Genomic DNA, 18,448 nt, shown 5'->3' with positions numbered 1-18,448 from the left:
ACACTGTACAGCATCCTGTCTTCAGGGCAAATAATATGGACGCAACAAAAATCCCCTCCGGTCTTCATCCTTCCAAAATTTCTTTGGAGCTTTTTTCAAATCCATTACTGCAGGAAAACTTCTGCCAATATTGAGGATAGTCTGAGGCAACACAACATCCTGCTCGGATTTTGGTGATTTACTGTGATCACAGCAAATGTACACAGTCTTTTAGTTTTCTGTAGGTATACCCGAGGTCACAAACAGACACAGCCACATGATGATAATAGGTAATATGTTACATTTACAGTTACATTCTGTTCAATAATGTCTTTTTGCCATTTGAAGCATAAATATTGGGATTATAGATTAGATATTTCATGAGTTAGAAGTGTCGCTTAAATACAGAAAATGAAGTTGATGGTATCACAGCTAACTAAACTAATACATGACTTTAGCTCTTTATTCACAGGAGCTGAATGATGCATGCACTGTCATGTTCTTTATTCTCTTAGAAACGCAGATGAGCATCTTGCACGTGGATACGCCAAGTGGATATTTCAACATTGTCTGTTAAAATGACATCAGCTTTTCCATTTCTCATCCCTGTGTTAATGTGTCTTTCTTCATTTTCTGGTTGACCAACCCCAGTAATCATTGTATCTCATCACAACATTGCCCTCTCCTCTTCTGCTACAGCTCACCAATACAGTAGACCCAAATTAAACAGAGACTCATCACAATAAAGCCCGGCATAAACATTATGCTTTTGTGCTTGAGACTATTATTGCCCCATCCTTTTTCCACACAGAAGAAATTACATGCGGTACATTATGACAGGCATCACTTTGTATCATGTCTTGTGCAGGCTGGTATCTGGTTTTCAGAGTGACAGCACCACAGAAAATGGAGAAATAGCACCCACATGGTCAGGTTAGCCGATTCAAAGGAGATGTCATAGCAATCACCGTGTTACTGTAATTAAATTTAGATTGAATCAAGTCTATTTTCATGGTACCACTCATACAATTTTCAGTTGATACAATTTTAAAGCGGCTGTGGCAGATGTGGATCCTGCCGTCTGTTCTAATACAGTATGCTGAATGAGCAGCTCTACTCTGCAAAAAATAAATTGGATACAATCTGATCTAGTGAAGGTCTTTCAGACTTATTCTGGCTGAATATCTTAGATTAACACAGAATGGCAGCAAGAGGGAATTAACAGATCTTTCGTGCCTTTTGAGGCTCTGTGTGTCAGACTGAATAGAGCTACAGACCACATGGTGGAGGATCATCAGTGGAGCTGAAGAGAGTGACTCCACACTTGACTGCACAGATTAAGAGAGTGACAGGGACCTATGACTGGCTAATTCAATGGGGGCACTCTCTGTAGAAAACACTTCATTCTCAACAATGTCACTTGGCTCTCTTGTGCGATATATCCTACTATGAAGTATGTATGGCTGAAGTACAGCCACAGCACAAGACCTGCACCTTTTTTCTTCCATTCAGCTTGAAAGCAAAAGCAATGTTGCAAGGGTCAAGCAGTCATCAATTTTATACCATGCTAAAAGAAAAAAAAAAAGATCAAAACACACCTCTTCTCACTCATTAGGTTTTAACTTCTCTGACTTTTTAAGAGCTTTGATTATCAGTAAAAGCTGAGCATTTTAAAACGATCGCCCCAGTGCTTATGGGATATCCACATCACAGAGAGCTAATGAATGATACATATATCTGAAGTGCTGAGTATCCCTTCATTTCTTTTTCTTTTTTCAAAGGGAATCACTGGGATCCGGTTTGCCGAACATCAGAGGTGCTACATCAGGACCCAAACTAGGAAACTACCCACGGTGGCAGAGGTGAAGGCTGAGGACACGGAGTTGCGGGTACGCCGCCCCCCACCCCCCCACCTCGGCTGTCTGTACCGCAGACTCTCTGTAGTCCTACAGAGGCTGTCATGCATATTGTAGGGAGTTAACCAGAGTAGAGCACTGTGAGCACCACACAAATCCTCAGCCTGTCCATCTTATCCTATCACCCCCCACCCGTCTCGCTGAAGAATAAACTGGGGTTTGTGGTGCCTGTGAAACCGTCAGAAAGCTGCCCACAAACCCATAGCCTCTTTGTGGCTCACATCAAATGGTGTTTGCTGTCAATCTTGAGCCAATATTAATTTTTAATCATCTCCTCCAAAGGCTCTACCCAAATAGCCTAAAGGGGGAAGGGTGCAAGAGAGGCCTGAGTGAGAGGTAAGCCATTAAAATGGTATTTTTTAAAAGATGTTTTCTTTGTAAAATTCACGAGGCTCCCTCTCCAAGTTTAGAGCGATTCATTTTACTTCTCCGGGGTCTTACAGTTGTGTATGAACTTCGGCAAAAGGAATGGAAGAAATTCAATCAATCAAAATTCCCAATTTTCAGTGCAATTCACTGAGTGAGCCGTATGTTCAAAGAGAAAACCCTTCACTCAAATGTCTCTACTGCTCGCATGCTCTCATTTACATTTCACATTGTAGCTGGAAAGAAGAGGCTGGCAAATATCTGACACTCCCCACTCACTGCTTCATTTTAAAAACAGAATAAGCCAATTGTCAGTCCAAGCAAAACCCAGTCTCAGTTTCAACTTTAAGAACACAAGCTGTTACGCCCAAAAACCAAACGCTGTTATGTTTTTTTTTTCCTCTCATCTTCATAATGTCTGATCCACGTTTACAGATACTAATTGCCCAGGCAGCACCATATGTCCATGCCATTTCTATCTTCTTTTGTGCACTGTGAAGCCTAATTGGCTTAATTCACAGCTCTAAAGTGAATCAACTAAGGCCAGGAAAGTGACTTATTCCAGGCGTTTTACCATAGGGTACACCAGTAATTACAGGGGCAACTATTATGACTGCCATTAGTAAAACAGAACATTCTGAAGCATGTTCAGTAAGATATTAAAGGTGTTTTTAAACTGCGGACACTGTTCCAACCTGTCACAGTGTCAATCACCTTGTGTTTTGAGACGATACCTCCCAAGGAACCTTAAATAAATGGTGATAAGCAGGCAGCCAATCACACAACTCTGTCATCAGTTGTAGGGAGGTGGTCAAGGTGGATGGCTAGTGTACAGAGTGCTGGGCTTTGATACCAAAGATCAGGATTCGCATTTCCAAGTCCCACGTGTGATTAGGTTAAGGCAACAAAGGCACTTTTGTAATAATGCTTTTGTTGCTGTAGTGAAATTTTTATTGCAAAAAAAACAGATATTGTAGGGAAAACAAATGAAATATGGTGTAACTGAATGTTGTGAAGATACATTTTGCTATTTGGGAGATACTTTCACTAAAAGTGTTTCCTCATATGCTGATAAAAAACATAGTTTGGATGCAATATATATCTATTTTTTGAAAATAATATTGAAAAAAAAAAATATATATATATATATATATATATATATATATATATATATAGAGAGAGAGAGAGAGAGAGAGAGAGAGAGAGTTAGATGAGAAATCTACCAGTATCTCTAAGGCTCACTGATTAATATGTTGTATTTTGTATGTTGTATTTTATTTGTTTGCTCCATACAAAACCAAATTGGAAAAACAACACATTGTGATCTTACAGGGAGGGTTATCTCCTGGACTATTTTTTGGCAGGGCACAGTAATTTGCTCACCTTGCTACCTCATGGTTGACGACCCCAAGACAGCAAGAAGCCACAATGGGAAACATATTCTTTTGTTCATAAATTTACAAAGATGAACGATTGAGCTGATAAAGGAAGGTGATGTAGATATTCCTGGAGAGCACTGGAATTTCTGCTCATATCGTTCCTGCTCCAGCTCAGCAGCCTGGAGGATGAATAAGCTCATAGCTGCACATGAGGCCATCATCTGCTGATAGATGTGACACAGTGGGATTGATCTTCTTATCTAGTTCTCTGCAAGAAACCAAATAAATGTATTTCCCAAAATGTCAAACCAATTATTCAATCCATGTATTCGAAATACCACACAAATATCATACATCTCCCTTCAGTTCCCCTCTGTAAAGACAGTAAGTTAATTTTCATCATTATTCTTTTTTTAGCAGTGTACACACTGCTGCTAATATTGCTGCTAATATTGTGTTTTCACCACAAAAACAGTAGATTGCAAAAGAGAAATACAGTAAATATCACGGGGCCCATACTTAGGTAATAAACAGTGATCTCGGCCTGACCTCACCATGGTCTGTCCTCACATTCAACAGCATCCCCCCACCCGATCTGTCCTCTGTGAAAATCCACCCACGTGTGACCCTGGAGAAGATCAGCACAAGTTCCTCCTCAGGTGGTGAAACACATGAAGCTCACAGGGGGTTAAAGCCAAGTGTTAATGGTTCCTAGCTTAACCCAGCCGTGGGCTTTTAGGAGAGAGGGCTTCAGAGCAGCTGCAGCAGGCTTTAGAGACGAGGTGAAAAACAATAGAAAAAAACTGCGTAAAAACTGCAAGCGGCTGATAAGGAAATGCAGCCCCTGTGAGGGAGAACCAGGTGACGAACATGAATTGTTTGCCAGGATTTTTTTCCTCCCTTTTCAATTTGCCTCCTGTATGAAACAGTCTGAGGGAGTAATCCCTGAGCTTCATTCCAGTTCCCCCAGTCTGACATGGAAATCGCCATCCGCCTCCCTCACACCCCCTTAACATTGCCAATGGATGCTGCCTTGCTCCATTAAACAGCCTCTTAATATGGATGACCAAAGCTCACCCAGCAACCCAAAACCTCCCACTCAGACAACAACTGCAAACAGAGAAACAGTGCGCGCCGAGGAACAACATCACAGCAGAGGAGGCGAATACACCAAAGTCCTGCAACAACAAAGTACTGTTTGTTTTGTCTCATATTTGTCTGCAGGAGGCACATTAGCCCAGTCAGTGGCAGGCTGACTATTCTACAACAAAAATCTAAAAAGTTTTTTTAAGTCAGTTTTCACATGGCTAGTTTGTAAATTCCTGCAACTGGTGAGCTAACCTCTAAAATACCACCTATGCTAACACTAATAGCTGTCTGAGATTCCTCCTACTTTGTCTGTAATGGGCAGCTTGATATATTTGTACAATGGATTCCTGCCTCATAACTTTTTGAAAACAATTCTTCTTTTGGGGAGCAGTTTAGACTCTGACAAGACAGTGGAACAGAGCTAATAAGCCACGATACGTTCCTTCACTTTATACTCTCCAGCTCTCTGTTCCCTCAGAAGTCAGCTCTACTAAAGACATTTTGCTTGTCGATGCTGCAAATTTGCATCGTCGTCAGAGTTCGCCAAAAGTGAACACACAAAATTTGCACAGATTTGTCCCCAACCAGCAAATTCACCTATGAATCCACTGAGATGAGATGACTTTTGCTGTGAAGTTTCACTGTTTTAAATGCAAGCACCAGCACTCTCACTGAAAGTTGCTTGAATGCAGGCATTAACTAAAATTCACCACCTGTTACACTGTTTAATAAAAAAAAACTCCTGCCTGTGTTACGTGCAATATGTGAGACCTCTAGGGTATCATGAGAAAATCTTTGTTGATCTCTGGCAACCATAGCACCACTTTAAACAATGTGTCATGTAGACAGTGTTTCCCTTCACCCCCACACCCCCCGGGACACGGTGGCAGGAGAGAGTAAATTCATTAACTACAGCACAACTGGTGTATAATTAAGTTGTGCACTGTAGGCGCAAAGCTTACATACACCAGGAGCAGGCCACACAAAACAAATTACCATCATTCCCAAGGTCCAATACTTGATAAAAAGTTGCTTGTGTCCTAATAATATATCATTTGTCAATAGCAAAATGGAAAAGCCTTTCAAAAGTGTGTATACGCTGGGAGACTGTAATCATGTTGTCTTTGTGCTTGTCAACTGGCATTTAGAAATCCCTGCCCCATGCTAAAATTCTGACCTTTACCACTTCCCCCCAGGCACTCTCTCCTACAAGTTATTGGAGTCGTTTCTCAACTGTGAAGTCAAAGTCATGTTGTGAGCCCCGTGTCGTGACCTCCATTTACTTTCCAGAGAAGACTCACTTGGCTTCAGTGGTTAAGAGGTCCAATTAGAGAGTGCTGTTTGTGTTCCTCAAGTTTGATTTTAATTTCTGCAACCACAGGAACAGTGAGCGCACCAGCTCAATGCCAGAGCAGTCACCCCACCCACCCACCACTTCTCCACTGTACCACCCCCTCCCCTACACCAGTCCTCCGAGTCATCACTAATCTACTGGCCAGCGTTTAAAAGTGAGGGAAAGTGTGTTAAAAGCTTGGCTAAACACCTCCCGCGCCCAAACACAATCTTTGATGTCACAGAATGTGCTTAAGTCCTTTTTTTTTTCCTTTTTTCTTTTTTTTCCTCACTGCAGGTCACAACCGTGTCGCTCGATGACAAACAAGAAGCAGCATGGAAAGCTAAATTCTAATTCAAGCAAGAGTGACAGGGTTGAACAGGAGGGAGGGGGCACGACCCAATATTAATGATTCTTGCTCCTACTATAGCCCCAGGATTCTACGTCAAGCTTAACTAATGTGCAATTAAGCTGTAGACTGGGAGAAAATCACCTTGTAAAAACATTTGTCAAGTGAACTGTTTTTCTGTTCTGGGTTGCTAATTAACAAGGGAATGGGAAGAGGGTTTTTTTTGTGTGTGTGTATTTACATATACATGAAGAAAATAAATATCTGCACTGTTAGGGGAGAGCATTACCAAATCCCCTTCATATGTCTCTATTAGACAACACTGACATGTAGTCCCTATCATTAAGCAATAATAGTTTACTTTACAGCTCATGAACTACAGTATCAACAAATTAAGCCCACTGATAGTGCTGGCTGCCAAGTGAAGCATTGTGGTGGAGGGGGAGGGAGGGAAGGAGGGATGGAGGGAGGGAGGGAGGGATGTAGTGACGGGGGGGGGGGACGCAAGGCTTTATTGTGTCTGTCACATTAAACGATATTGCAGCCACACTCAGAGTAATGAAGACCACTTCTAAAGTCATTTAAAAGTCAAATCATCACTGTCTGTGAATTTCAATGATGTATAATAGAAAGAGCATGCCGGAGGCTTGAGAAGAGGGCGAGGGAGAGGAAGAGGAGGGAGTCGGGGCAGAGGGAGTCAGGAGTCAGGAAGTCGCCGCCCTCTCAGCAGACAGTAAGGTGATAGATAAAACGAAGAGGCTAGAGCTGCTGCGTGGCTCAGGGGACGAGAGTGTAAATGCAGGACTATACTTGGTGTGGGGCCCGGGTGTTTTAGCAAGCTCTGACATGCTATATTATGTGTGTGTGTGTGTATGTGTGTGTGTGTGTGTGTGTGTGTGTGTGTGTGTGTGTGGTGTATGTGTGTGTGTTTTCTAGCAGGTGGATGAGACTGAGGCCATGGATATGAAGGTGGAGGACTCCCAAGTGTGGGTTCCTGCAGAGGAGCCCATCGTTAACCCAGCCTTCCTCCTCGACTCCAAGATCTGGGAGATTTGCCAGGAGCTGCCCATCCACTGGATCCATCCCTCCCCTCTGAGTGGTGAGTGCAGGGGGCATCTCTGCCTCTAAATGCAGACTATTAACACTCTCGCTGGAGGGCATCCCCACAGGCCATACACTGGGCTACGTAGGGACCATGTGATTTCCCAACCATATGAGCATCCAGACCGGGCTTCTGTCTGTGTGTTTGGGAAGTTGAGAGAGTGATGGGCAGTGGTGGAAGAAGCAATCAGATCCTTGACTTTAAAAGTATCACTACCACTGTGTGAAAAAGTACAGACATATTATCAACAGATATCAAACCTCTCACTATACAGGATGGCTTCTTTCAGAGTCTCACATATTGGATTATTATCAACATGTAAACAGTTCAAGGTGGAGCTGATTTTATTAATTTAATATAATGATGATGTTTTGCGCTGCAAAACAATATCCACCACAATAAGTATAAATTATAGTATATTAATTAGCTACTGAATCCTAAGTGTCTCTTTTTTGTAACTGCCACTCCAGTTAGACTGTTTCTTCAAGCAGTTGTAATTGATATTTGTCTGATCAAAACATATCAAATGACAACATGAAAACAATGAGAAAATGTGTTAGCCTATTGTAGTGATGAAGCAACATAGAAATCACCAATCACCAGAAATCTGCAGCTCTTCTCAGCTTTGTGATAAGTTTCAACTCATTATTTATAACTCTCAGGCCTGCAACTTTAGGGTTTTGGTTTATAGCATCATTTTCGCTGTTTAAAAAAAAAAAAATCTATTGTGCACTAACTGCTTAGCAACAAACATCAGATATGCACAGTTAGCCGGTGAGCACAGTGGAGCATCTATCAGCTTAAGAGCCAAATATTTCCCTCAGGAGTTGGTAGAGACCAAAAACTGAGCTAAAAAACAGTGAATGAACAGTGAATGTTGGGCTTACACTCACTAGGTGTTTAGAAACAGGACAGTGTGAATGATGATGTTTTGCTATGTGACTGCTAGATAAGGAAATAAGCATCAGTTTGCTGATAAGTTAGCAATATCAACTTAGAAAGTGATGATACGTAAGTGCTCACAGCCTGCTCACAAAAGACAAGAGAATAAGAAATTGCTGCTTTAGAACCAAGAAAAATGTCATCAACATCTATTCTACCAGTTGAATTCAGGTTGAAATAATCTCATCACAACGCCAAAGTTTTCTCATACTTTAAGAAAATAAGACTTAATAGTAGACATTTCTTGATAAAAATGAAGGTTTTTGCAGTGTAACTGGTGCCATCAGATAAATGTAGTGGAGTTAGAATTAAAATATTGTGGATATGGATGTTTATTTTAGTCTCAAGCAAAGTACCTAAAAATTGTATTTACGTATAGTACTTGAGTAAATATGATACGTTACATTCAGTCATTACTTCTCTCCCAAAAGGATGTGTAGGCTTTACTAATTAGGATCTGTGGAAAACGATTTGTGCGTTAATATCACAACAGCAACAACTCCATTGTTTGACAGAAGCGTGAAAATGCTTGGACTCGTTTACAGCATATTTCTCCTGAATGTTAGTAATTAGCATCAAGCCACTGGGAAAATAGTGTGTACAAGCCAATATTTAATCTAAGAGCTTTCTCATTTTACATCAAACAATTGAAGAAAAAAAAACTGTTGCAAGTACATAAACATCTCGTCTCTTTCCCACTCTCTCTGTGCTCTCTCAGATGCTGAGGTGGGAAATGTGGACACGCCTGACGCAGAGGTCACAGGTCACCGTTTTGCCCGTGACGTCCTGGACCATCCCGCCGTCAACGACTATGTAAGTGGGACCCCTCTTCTCCACATCACCCGGGGACCACACCACGAGATACAGTAGAGCGACTTCAATCAGCTCCAGCTCTGCCACGACTCTTTCTGCATATAAATCGCTCACTAATTGATGTTAAAACTGACTTTGTGCACCAGAGGGCATAGCAATTGCTCTATATATCTATTTAAGTAAGGCCAGTTCATTGAAGACTCCCTTAATGTCTCTCCATTAATTGAGAGGAATATCCAGCCTTTCAAAGGCAGCAACTTGTGCCTTACAGCGCCCGTTAGTGCCTTTTTTCACTTCCTTTTTTCTGAGGCGGTGGAAAGAACTGTACAAAGGAGCACTCTCAAGGTCACTCATAGCTGCGCAGATAAGTAACATTTATTTATAATGCTTTAATTATCAAAGTATATAAAATGAGTGGAAAGGCCTAATGGCATATTTTGGTGTGCTAACATGTAAACTACTCAGTACTCTGTGATTAATCATCCCTTACTCTGAGGAAAAATCACATAAAGCAGTATATTACACAGGGGTTGCAATTCATTTAGACACAAAAAACAGCAGTTGCACACTAAAGATACCAAGAACATACACAGGTGCAAAAAGACTTCCAACACACAAGCACACACACACACACACACAGCCAGCACTTACAGGTGAGTAGCCACTAAAGCTAAATTCAAGGATAATGAGTCGGGCTCGGTCTATTCCTCAGAGCTGTGACAAACAGTGAGAGACATGCCGAGAAATGAGACGTCCTATAATGTTGACATTTATCAGGTCCATCCCAGAAACACCTCCCGCTCAACTCCTCAATTTCCCCCTCAGTTCCTCCGTCTTCTCCCTCATCGGCTGTGGCAGGAGATGCAGCGCTATGCAATTAAAACATACCAGGGGATGAAAAACTCGGCTCCCCTTTTGAAACGCTCTGCCTCTATCAGCTGAGTAATGCATACCACCGCAATCCATTCCAGCAGCAGCACATCCAGGCTCTGTTTGTGGGTCCGGCGATAACAAAGGCTTTTGTGGCCAAGCAGAGGGCAGGCAGCAGCCTGTAATTGGGAGTCTGAACTCTTGCTCATGCCAGTAGGATGCCACATGTGTTAGCCAAACCTTTAGTTATTTTATTTTTATTTTTTTTGCCTCAGCCAGAACTCATGTAAATGTGCCCACAGATAGAAAGCAGAAAGCACACACAGTCTACTGCTCATACTATTTCGCTTCCTGCATGCATCCTTTCATCTATCACACGCACATGGGCACATTAAAAACACGCACACTCGCTTCATCCACGTTTCATAAGTCTGAATTTCAGTGCCACGTCTCCGTACGGCGTGCGTCTGTGAAGCAGAATAATCGTTTGAGTCCTTGTGACAGAGGCTGACAGATATATGAAGCTGACCTTTGCCACAGCTGCCATGTCAGAGAGCAGTGTGTATCAGAGGTGGCCCTGGAAATTTCAAACTGAATAACTACCATCTGACAAGGCTGAAGGGACAGCACCACTGCCCTTGACCCATATAGCAAGTGTGGACTCCTGATATGAATTGACTTCACACGTATACACATGTAAACATGTGTGTGTGTGTGTGTGTGTGTGTGTGTGTGTATGTTTTTGCCTGTATATAACCATTTGTATTGTGTGTTTAACTTTAAACCTCAGGGAGACATGATCAGGGTCAGGCTAGACGCCTGTTCATGCATAACAGAGGTGCATAAAGCTGAAGGAATTCAAAGCTGTGAATGCGGGAGCTGTCGGTGCCTCCAGAGGAATCTCTGCACTGAAGCTAAAGCTCCTTATCACTTTGGTAAACCAGCAGAGTTTACTGAAATACATGACTATCTCTTTATTCAATTACATCCAATTTCATTGTCATTCCAGCTCACCGTAGAGCACAGTGAGATGAACATCTCAGATCAGGACATGCAGCAAAGCATTTCACATGTTGCACTGTCCTGTGTGTCTGGATGGAACCCCCCCCATCCCCACCCCCACCCCCCTTTTGAATACAAAATGAAACAGAAATGTTATCACTACTGTCCTAGAATGAATGAGATGAGCTCTGCTATGAGATTTAATAACACATCCAGGCATGTGCTTCAAGCTCATGAAAAGCGGTGATCAGCGTGTGTGAAATAACACCAACAAGTGTGGAGATTAGAGGAGTCGTGCTTTGATTCGTTACATCTTATTGAATGACTGATGCAGTTTTCTACCTTGCAGACTCATTCATATCCAGTGACTCACATTATGCACGGTGGTTAGTGCGTGCACGCGTGTACTTTTGCACGCATATATACGTGAGTCTGAGCGTGTGATGAAATCAGATGCAGCAAGGGGGTAATGGCTTTTACTGTTCATTAATGCTGCTTGTTTGTGAGTGACTGCCTCAGATTTCCCAAGGTGAACCATTCTTATCACTGCAGCATCCCACTAGAGACAGCGACTCAAAGCCAGAGTGATTAATATGTAGCCTCCGTTTTAAAAGGATAGCTCTGATTAATTGTCTTTAAGGTACAATGCCGCCTATTGGCTGTTTGTTTTGATAAACGCCACGTCATTTGAATAAAATATTTTCTTCATTTTCCAGAACCGGGGCTCCAGGTTTCGTAACACACCCCAGTTTGGGCTGTGAGGAGCAGATAAGATTATCGTTGGTCCATTGACAGCTTTCGTGTTGTTTCCATAACAGATTGTTGCCTGGGAGGTGATGACCTGAAACTTGACTGAAACAATAAATCATTAAAAGCCTACCTGTGCTTGTCATAGTAATAAATCAAACCAGGCTATCCTAGATATCATCTGTCCCACCCCTTCTGTGTGTTTTAAGTGTGTCTCATGAGTGTGTCATTTTACTGAATTTATCATGGTATTTATCATCACGATGCATGGGTCACTGTTTTTATGAGTCATGCTTGTGGTGACTTTGTTGTTAAGTAATTATAGTTCACTAGCTACTACAGAAAAGAAGACAAATAAAGTGTGTGTAAAACCACTGTAACTGACTACACTGACTTATGGAGTGGATGCAAAAGCCCTAATTCCCATTAATGTAACAGGGGACTAGAGGGACTCAGCCATGTGCTCCTGTGGGTCCTGTCCTCTTAAACAATTCCCACACATTTTCTATTCCCAACAGTGGATGTGTTTTGTTCTGCACTATTGCATGTAGCTGAGTCATTGCAAAGCGCTCGCCGAGAATTATACCGGTTCGTCCTGAATGTGGAGTCAGCGCAGGCCCTGTCTTCTCCTGGATCCGAGCAGTTTAACGAGACAGCGCGGGATTGTCTCTGAGGATTCATTTGCTAAAAGAGATTGAAATGTGGTCAAATGCATACTGAGGGCAGTCGCAGCCTCAACTCGCGCGGTGAGTTAAGTGGCACTTCTCCGAACCCCATTTGGAGTTGCTCTTGATCAAAGGCATGGCACTGAGCCCCCATGAGTCTACGAGGGCATGAACCAGGCAGCACAATGGAAAAATCCAAGGGCCATTAATTCTACCCAATTTACCTTTCGTTTGGGTTTCATTTGGCCCCTCTATAAATTCAGAGGCAGCCAGCAAGAGCAAATGAAAGAATCCTTGTTAGGCGATCATTACTCTGCTAATTGCTTTAGGAATGTGCCATGCACTTAAAGTCAAGGTCAGGGGGAGGGCGCCAAGACGTGGGGAGCTTCTAATTTGAATGCTCTATTGGAGGAGGGGCAGCCATTTTGGTGCAGAGTGAGAGCTTCGGTCAAGGGAGTTAAGAGGTCAGAGATGAAAGGAATAGTGTAATTATGCTGGTAACTACCAACATTAGAGTTCCTCTGATTGAAGATAGCACTGGTAGAGAGGCTGTGAACGCTGGATTCAGGGATGGAGCATTGTGAAGCCAGCAGTTGTGCCACCTCCAGTATAACAGAAAGGTCAAGGGTATTATATCATGTTTTATGCTCCCGGAGCTTAAATCAAGCTCGCTCATTCTCACTGGCTATCTTAATCTCTTTGTCACGGTCATCAAGCAGGACGCAACTTTGCATTTTCACAGACACCAATTCTGATCTTTTCACTCTTGTTTGGGTTTTTACATATTACATTCTGCTGACCTACAGCCATAGCAGCCTCATCAATTCACGTCATCCCCTCCTCTTCCTCCTCCTCCTCTCCTGCCCTTGCCTCTGGGAGGACTGACATTTGTCATGTGTGTGATTGTAACCCTGCCCTGCCTCCTGTGTCCTCTGCAGAGGGATGTTGGAATCGAGCTGGACAACCGTCTGGATGAGCGCGGCTACTGCTGCCAGCACTGTCGCCGTGGTTACCGCTACTGCCGCCGCTACTTCGAGCCCCTGGGTGGCTTCAACCCATGGCCTTACTACTACCAAGGAGGCCGGGTCATCTGTCAGATTGTCATGCCGTGCAACTGGTGGATCGCCCGTATGCTGGGGAGGATCTGAGGATGGGGGAGGGTTGGAGCGAGCACCGTCTGGGATTTTAACTGTGTGTGTGTGTGTGTGTGCAAATTCTCCTCATGATAAATATTCCAGACCACTTGAGAGACCAAAGCAGTCCATTGCACACACAATTATTATCCAATCTGAAAGTTGGCCCATTGAGTATTCATCAGTCTAAACAGTCTAAATGGCATTTGAAGTGTTTAGATTCTTTCTAAACAGTCATTGGTGGTTTACAGCTGTCTAATTTTCTTTGCTTATCTACCTATTTGGTCTCCTTGCTATTTGATCCTGTTGAATGGGTGCAATTTAGTTTGGAAGATGTCACCAGAAACTAATCTGCCCCAAAAAGTACTTGAGCACCGTCTGCTCTTACTTTGTTGTGCTCCATTTTCTTTACTCTATAGGTTCAAAAGAGTTGTTCTACCTTTACTGTGGTGCATTCATATTAGACATTTAATTATCTTTTTGTGATCATTTTCTTTATTCTTGCTTGTATAAGTATCAGATAAAACCTCTGTCTGTACCCACTATGAGATACACACAAACAATTAAGTGGTGGTGGTCAATATGACACAATAAGACACCAGGTACAAATATACACAAATTAAGACAAAATCAGGGAAAGACCCAAACAGTTCTTTCTTGTTTTTGGCATCATGTTAAACTAAGGAAGTACAGTATAATTAAAGATGCACAGACCTCAGCCTGTCTTTTGTGATGTACTCGCTGTTGTGTTATCCTCCATTGTGTTCACTGTTGTTGCAATCCTCAGAATGCTTTAAATAGTGCTTCTGTTCAAACAGTTTCCTCTTTGCTGAGGCGATTTTAATCTGCAACGCCGCATCTCAATCTGTCGAGTCGAAACAACTCTCATCTGTAACTAACGGATAAGCAAGCGAGATAGGCATTTGTAATTGGTGTTCTGTCATCAGAATAACAAGGTGCATAAATACCCAAGAGTATTCAAGCTACGCGAGATGTTCCAAAGTTAAACAGAGAGACAAAAATGGAGTGCTCTTGTCATCTTTTGCTTTGAAGTCTCATGTATGTTTCTATCTCTTTCCTGATTTTTTTCCAATTAAAATTTTATTGTATGAATAATCTCAGTTGTCCTATCATATGAAACAATGTGATTTCCTTGAGAGCAACTTATGCAATCCATAGAATAGACAGATCACCTTGTCTCTTCTCCATTAGTCCCATCTCTCATTAGCAGAAACATTTAGTATCAGATTAAAAGAGTCTTGACAAGAAAAAGCAGACATATATGCTTTTATTGTCTCCGTTTAATAACCTGAGACTCTCTCAAGCATCTAATGCATAATAATGCTTTGTTTACAGTGATATGAAAATCTCGCCTGCTAAGTAAATCTGGATGTTGACTCATGTTGGCTCAGTGTGATAATAATGTCAGTAATATCAATAATATTTGGCAGTGAAATGGATTTTGTGAAAAAGAGGGTGAAACATATTTCTGTATGTAAATGTTTTATGGATATGCTCATAAATGGAGCTCAGACTGTTACCATATTGTTACTTTTGAATCAATAATGTCAATGGCCCTAAGCAACATGTCAAGTAAAAAATAGTGGCATGAGTTAACAAATGCAATAATTGCAAACATACTTCAAATAAAGTGACAAGTGTACGGCTAAGCCCCCAGGGCAGTTCTAAAAAGTTCATAAAATCAGTGTTTATATAATTCATTTCTCACTATTTTCCCGCTTATCACATCAAATAGTCAAGTTTTTATTAAAAAGGATGCATTCAGCGTGCTGGTGTTGCTGCTGCAGAGCTTTCGCACTCACAATGTTGGGAAATTGTGTGAAGTGTTATTTTTTCGTAAGATGCTGTTAGTTGTTAGTTGTCTATCTGGCGAGGTCTCTGTGGACCCTGAGGACTCTTTTGTGTAGTCGTGAGAGTAAATTACCATTGAAGCCCTGAGAGTCGTTCTGAAAAGGGATGGCTCACCCTGACTGGAGAGGCTGATACAGATATTACAGCTGGCTCCCTGAGAGCTCCTCGTGCCTGTTGGGACAGAAGTCCAATATCAACCATGAAAGTCAAACTTTAGTACAGACATCTCACAATTAAAAATCAGCATGGAGGAGACCCCAGAAAGGCAATGGATGCTGGCGATGCAGCTGAACATATGTAAGGGCAAAAGAAAAAAGATCACACTCCAACAACTCCAGTTGTTGCTAAAATGCTGAAAAGTGTCCACTTCTTGTTATCCAATTCACAAATCTCCAGGGGTCATTGAAAGCATCTTTAGGAAACAGGTTGAATCTAATCTAGAGCAAAAAATCTACAGCTTTTAAAGCTGTTTGCAGTCAGTGTTCGTGGTTTCCTTTTCAAATTTACAGCCTCTTATGATGTACATAATGTGATGTTTTGCAAATTAGCTTATTTAAAGAGATCTTTGGTGACTGAATTCAAAGACTGCTGCAGATACATGAAGGGTACAGGAAAACAAGACAAAGTCAGTGGAGTTTTTTTCTGGTGAAAATGCGAAACCCTGAACCACTCAAAATCAAATGATCTTTGATTAGTGACGTATGGCTTTTTAAATCCCATACATCCACACAAATGGAGATTAATTTGAATTCCTACTATGTATGAAGTGGTTCAGTACTGTCTACATTAGATATAAAGCAGATCTGTGAGTCTGTGACAGTGAACTCCTCCCTTGTTGACAGAATGAAAGAATATATCATTTCAAATGAAGCCCTTCACAATCTTTCAAATATATTTATACACTGTCTAGGAAACTCCCCCTCCAGCACTTGTTTATTACTGTTTTCATGAGGAGAGGAAACAAGATCGACTGCTCTGCAGGATAAACAGAGATACAGAGCATCTACCAGGTTAGCACAGTCCAAAGGATTTTGCCTACCTGGCCTGAGGGATGGCCACTATCATTGAAGCTCACAAGTGAATTAATTCCATTTTGTTACTTATCAAAAATACAGGGAAACTTCACTCCCAGCTGCTTATTTTCATTTCAAATAATCGCTCTTTCGTTTAGATCCATGAGTTGCTATTCTGGGGCGGCGGAGAGTGAAAACCAATGTATGAGGAGTGTCTGTATTTAGATTAGTGACCTGAAGAAATAGTTCTCTCTCCAATCTAGACGGAGGCTCAGGCTCTGTTGAGGACACATGTATTACCAGTGCCATCTTGTGTGCAGAGAAGTGTACTGCTCCAATATCAAACCAGACCATCTCTATGTTGTTGGGTTATTTTTATATATATATATTATATATATATATATATATATATATATATATCTTTTAAAACCATGCTTCTTAAATACATTTACTCTTTGAGAAAGCCCTCAAATTTTATAGTGGGCTATTTAAATGTAACCTTGGCTGCAGGTTGTCAAATTAACATACTGCATGAAGCTGCAATGGCCATGAGACTGCAGTCATCAAGTCCTTTCCTCTGTAATGTTGCAGTCAGTCTGGTGACCTGATGGTTAAATAAGCTCTCCCTGTACTGTTCCTGCTACAGGCTGGAGGCACAATAATGTCAGCCGTCATCCTTCAACTGCTCCCACTGTGAGAGGCAGCATGGCACAGCAGTAAACACTCGCGCTGTGTCAGTGGCTGCAGGCGACACAGAAATAGTCCTCCTCTCCCAGGACCTGGCTCCCGCTCCATCTTCAGGGTCTCTGACTCACTAACCAAAGGAATAGCACAGACATAACAGCTGCTAGTAGCCTTTCATTATTTTAGTAATCCATAACAACCTGCGCTTACCATATGGCAGGCGATCGATGAACCGCTGAACAGAAAAGCTAAGGGTCTGTTTAGATGTAATGGAGGGTTGTTTGTTGCTGAATGCGGGGCTTGTGCAATGATTTGAGACTCATTTCAAACTATTTTCCAATCTGCAAAAAGCTCAGGAAGATGTTCACTGGAGTGAGCAAGGTTGTAGTGGTGGCTGAGGGTGTGGCTTAACTTCTGGCCTGGTTTTTTGTGTTTGTGTTTGTGTGTTGTGGTGTGCGTGTGCGTGTGCGTGGCAAGACTGGATTGCGTGGTACACAGTTGTGCATGTGGGTGTAGACGGAGCTAGGCACAGTAGGCAAGCCCTGCTGCCAGACAGCTTCCTCAACACCACCAACTACCCCCACCCCCCACCCTCACCGACCCTGAACACACAAACACACAGAGCCAAGCCAGTGCAACCCACCTCCCCCCCGGAGCACACACACACACAGTCCTCCTCACACAAACACATCAACATAACACATGCTTGAACAGAATCAATCCAAGTCAGCCCAACCTCTTCCACTCGCCAACCACAGCCTAAACATACGTGCTCACACACTCTTGTCTCCCAGCAAGCTGTGGTGACAGACAGGGCCGTCTTCAGCTCTGGGCATGTCACATGCTAATGTATTAATCCACCCACAGCAACTGGAGAAGCGGTGCAGTCCAATCAGTCTCTGGCCTGATAATGGTTCCATTCCAGTTTCCTACTTTTTCTTTCTCTTCAAATGCCACGTGGTCGAATGTCTCCCAAAGCTGCAACAGCCCAACAATACAAAAAGCCTCTGAGTTTTCCAGGCAGAAATACTTCAGTTTCATTATCACAACAGTAGAAATTAATTTACTTAATTCCTGTCTATTTAAATTGACGGTTTAATTTTTTTTAAATATCTTGTGTGACATTTTATCTGTGCCTCACGTAATTTTCAAAACCACTTTATCTGCAACAAAACAACAAATAACAAGGAAGTA

The 18,448-nt window shown here is 42.1% G+C and overlaps 1 protein-coding gene across 2 annotated transcripts in view; it reads left to right on the top strand.

The window, feature by feature from the left end:
• The window catches only part of tnmd (tenomodulin), a 47,778-nt gene extending 32,977 nt beyond the window's left edge, over nucleotides 1-14,801 (top strand). Inside the window, exons 4-7 of one of the 2 annotated variants that reach the window (XM_018694182.2) lie at nucleotides 1,761-1,868; nucleotides 7,351-7,510; nucleotides 9,174-9,268; nucleotides 13,491-14,801. In XM_018694182.2, the coding sequence (XP_018549698.1) occupies nucleotides 1,761-1,868; nucleotides 7,351-7,510; nucleotides 9,174-9,268; nucleotides 13,491-13,700 (573 nt within the window). In that variant the 3' untranslated portion in view covers nucleotides 13,701-14,801. Of the gene's footprint in view, nucleotides 1-1,760; nucleotides 1,869-7,347; nucleotides 7,511-9,173; nucleotides 9,269-13,490 lie in introns of both variants that reach the window. The other variant, XM_018694181.2, reaches the window with a different exon arrangement.
• Nucleotides 14,802-18,448: the final 3,647 nt, after the last annotated feature.

Source organism: Lates calcarifer, linkage group LG8 (genome assembly GCF_001640805.2).
Source record: "Lates calcarifer isolate ASB-BC8 linkage group LG8, TLL_Latcal_v3, whole genome shotgun sequence".
In the NCBI taxonomy this organism is placed as follows: domain Eukaryota; kingdom Metazoa; phylum Chordata; class Actinopteri; family Centropomidae; genus Lates; species Lates calcarifer.
This window is presented reverse-complemented; position numbering and strand designations above follow the sequence as displayed.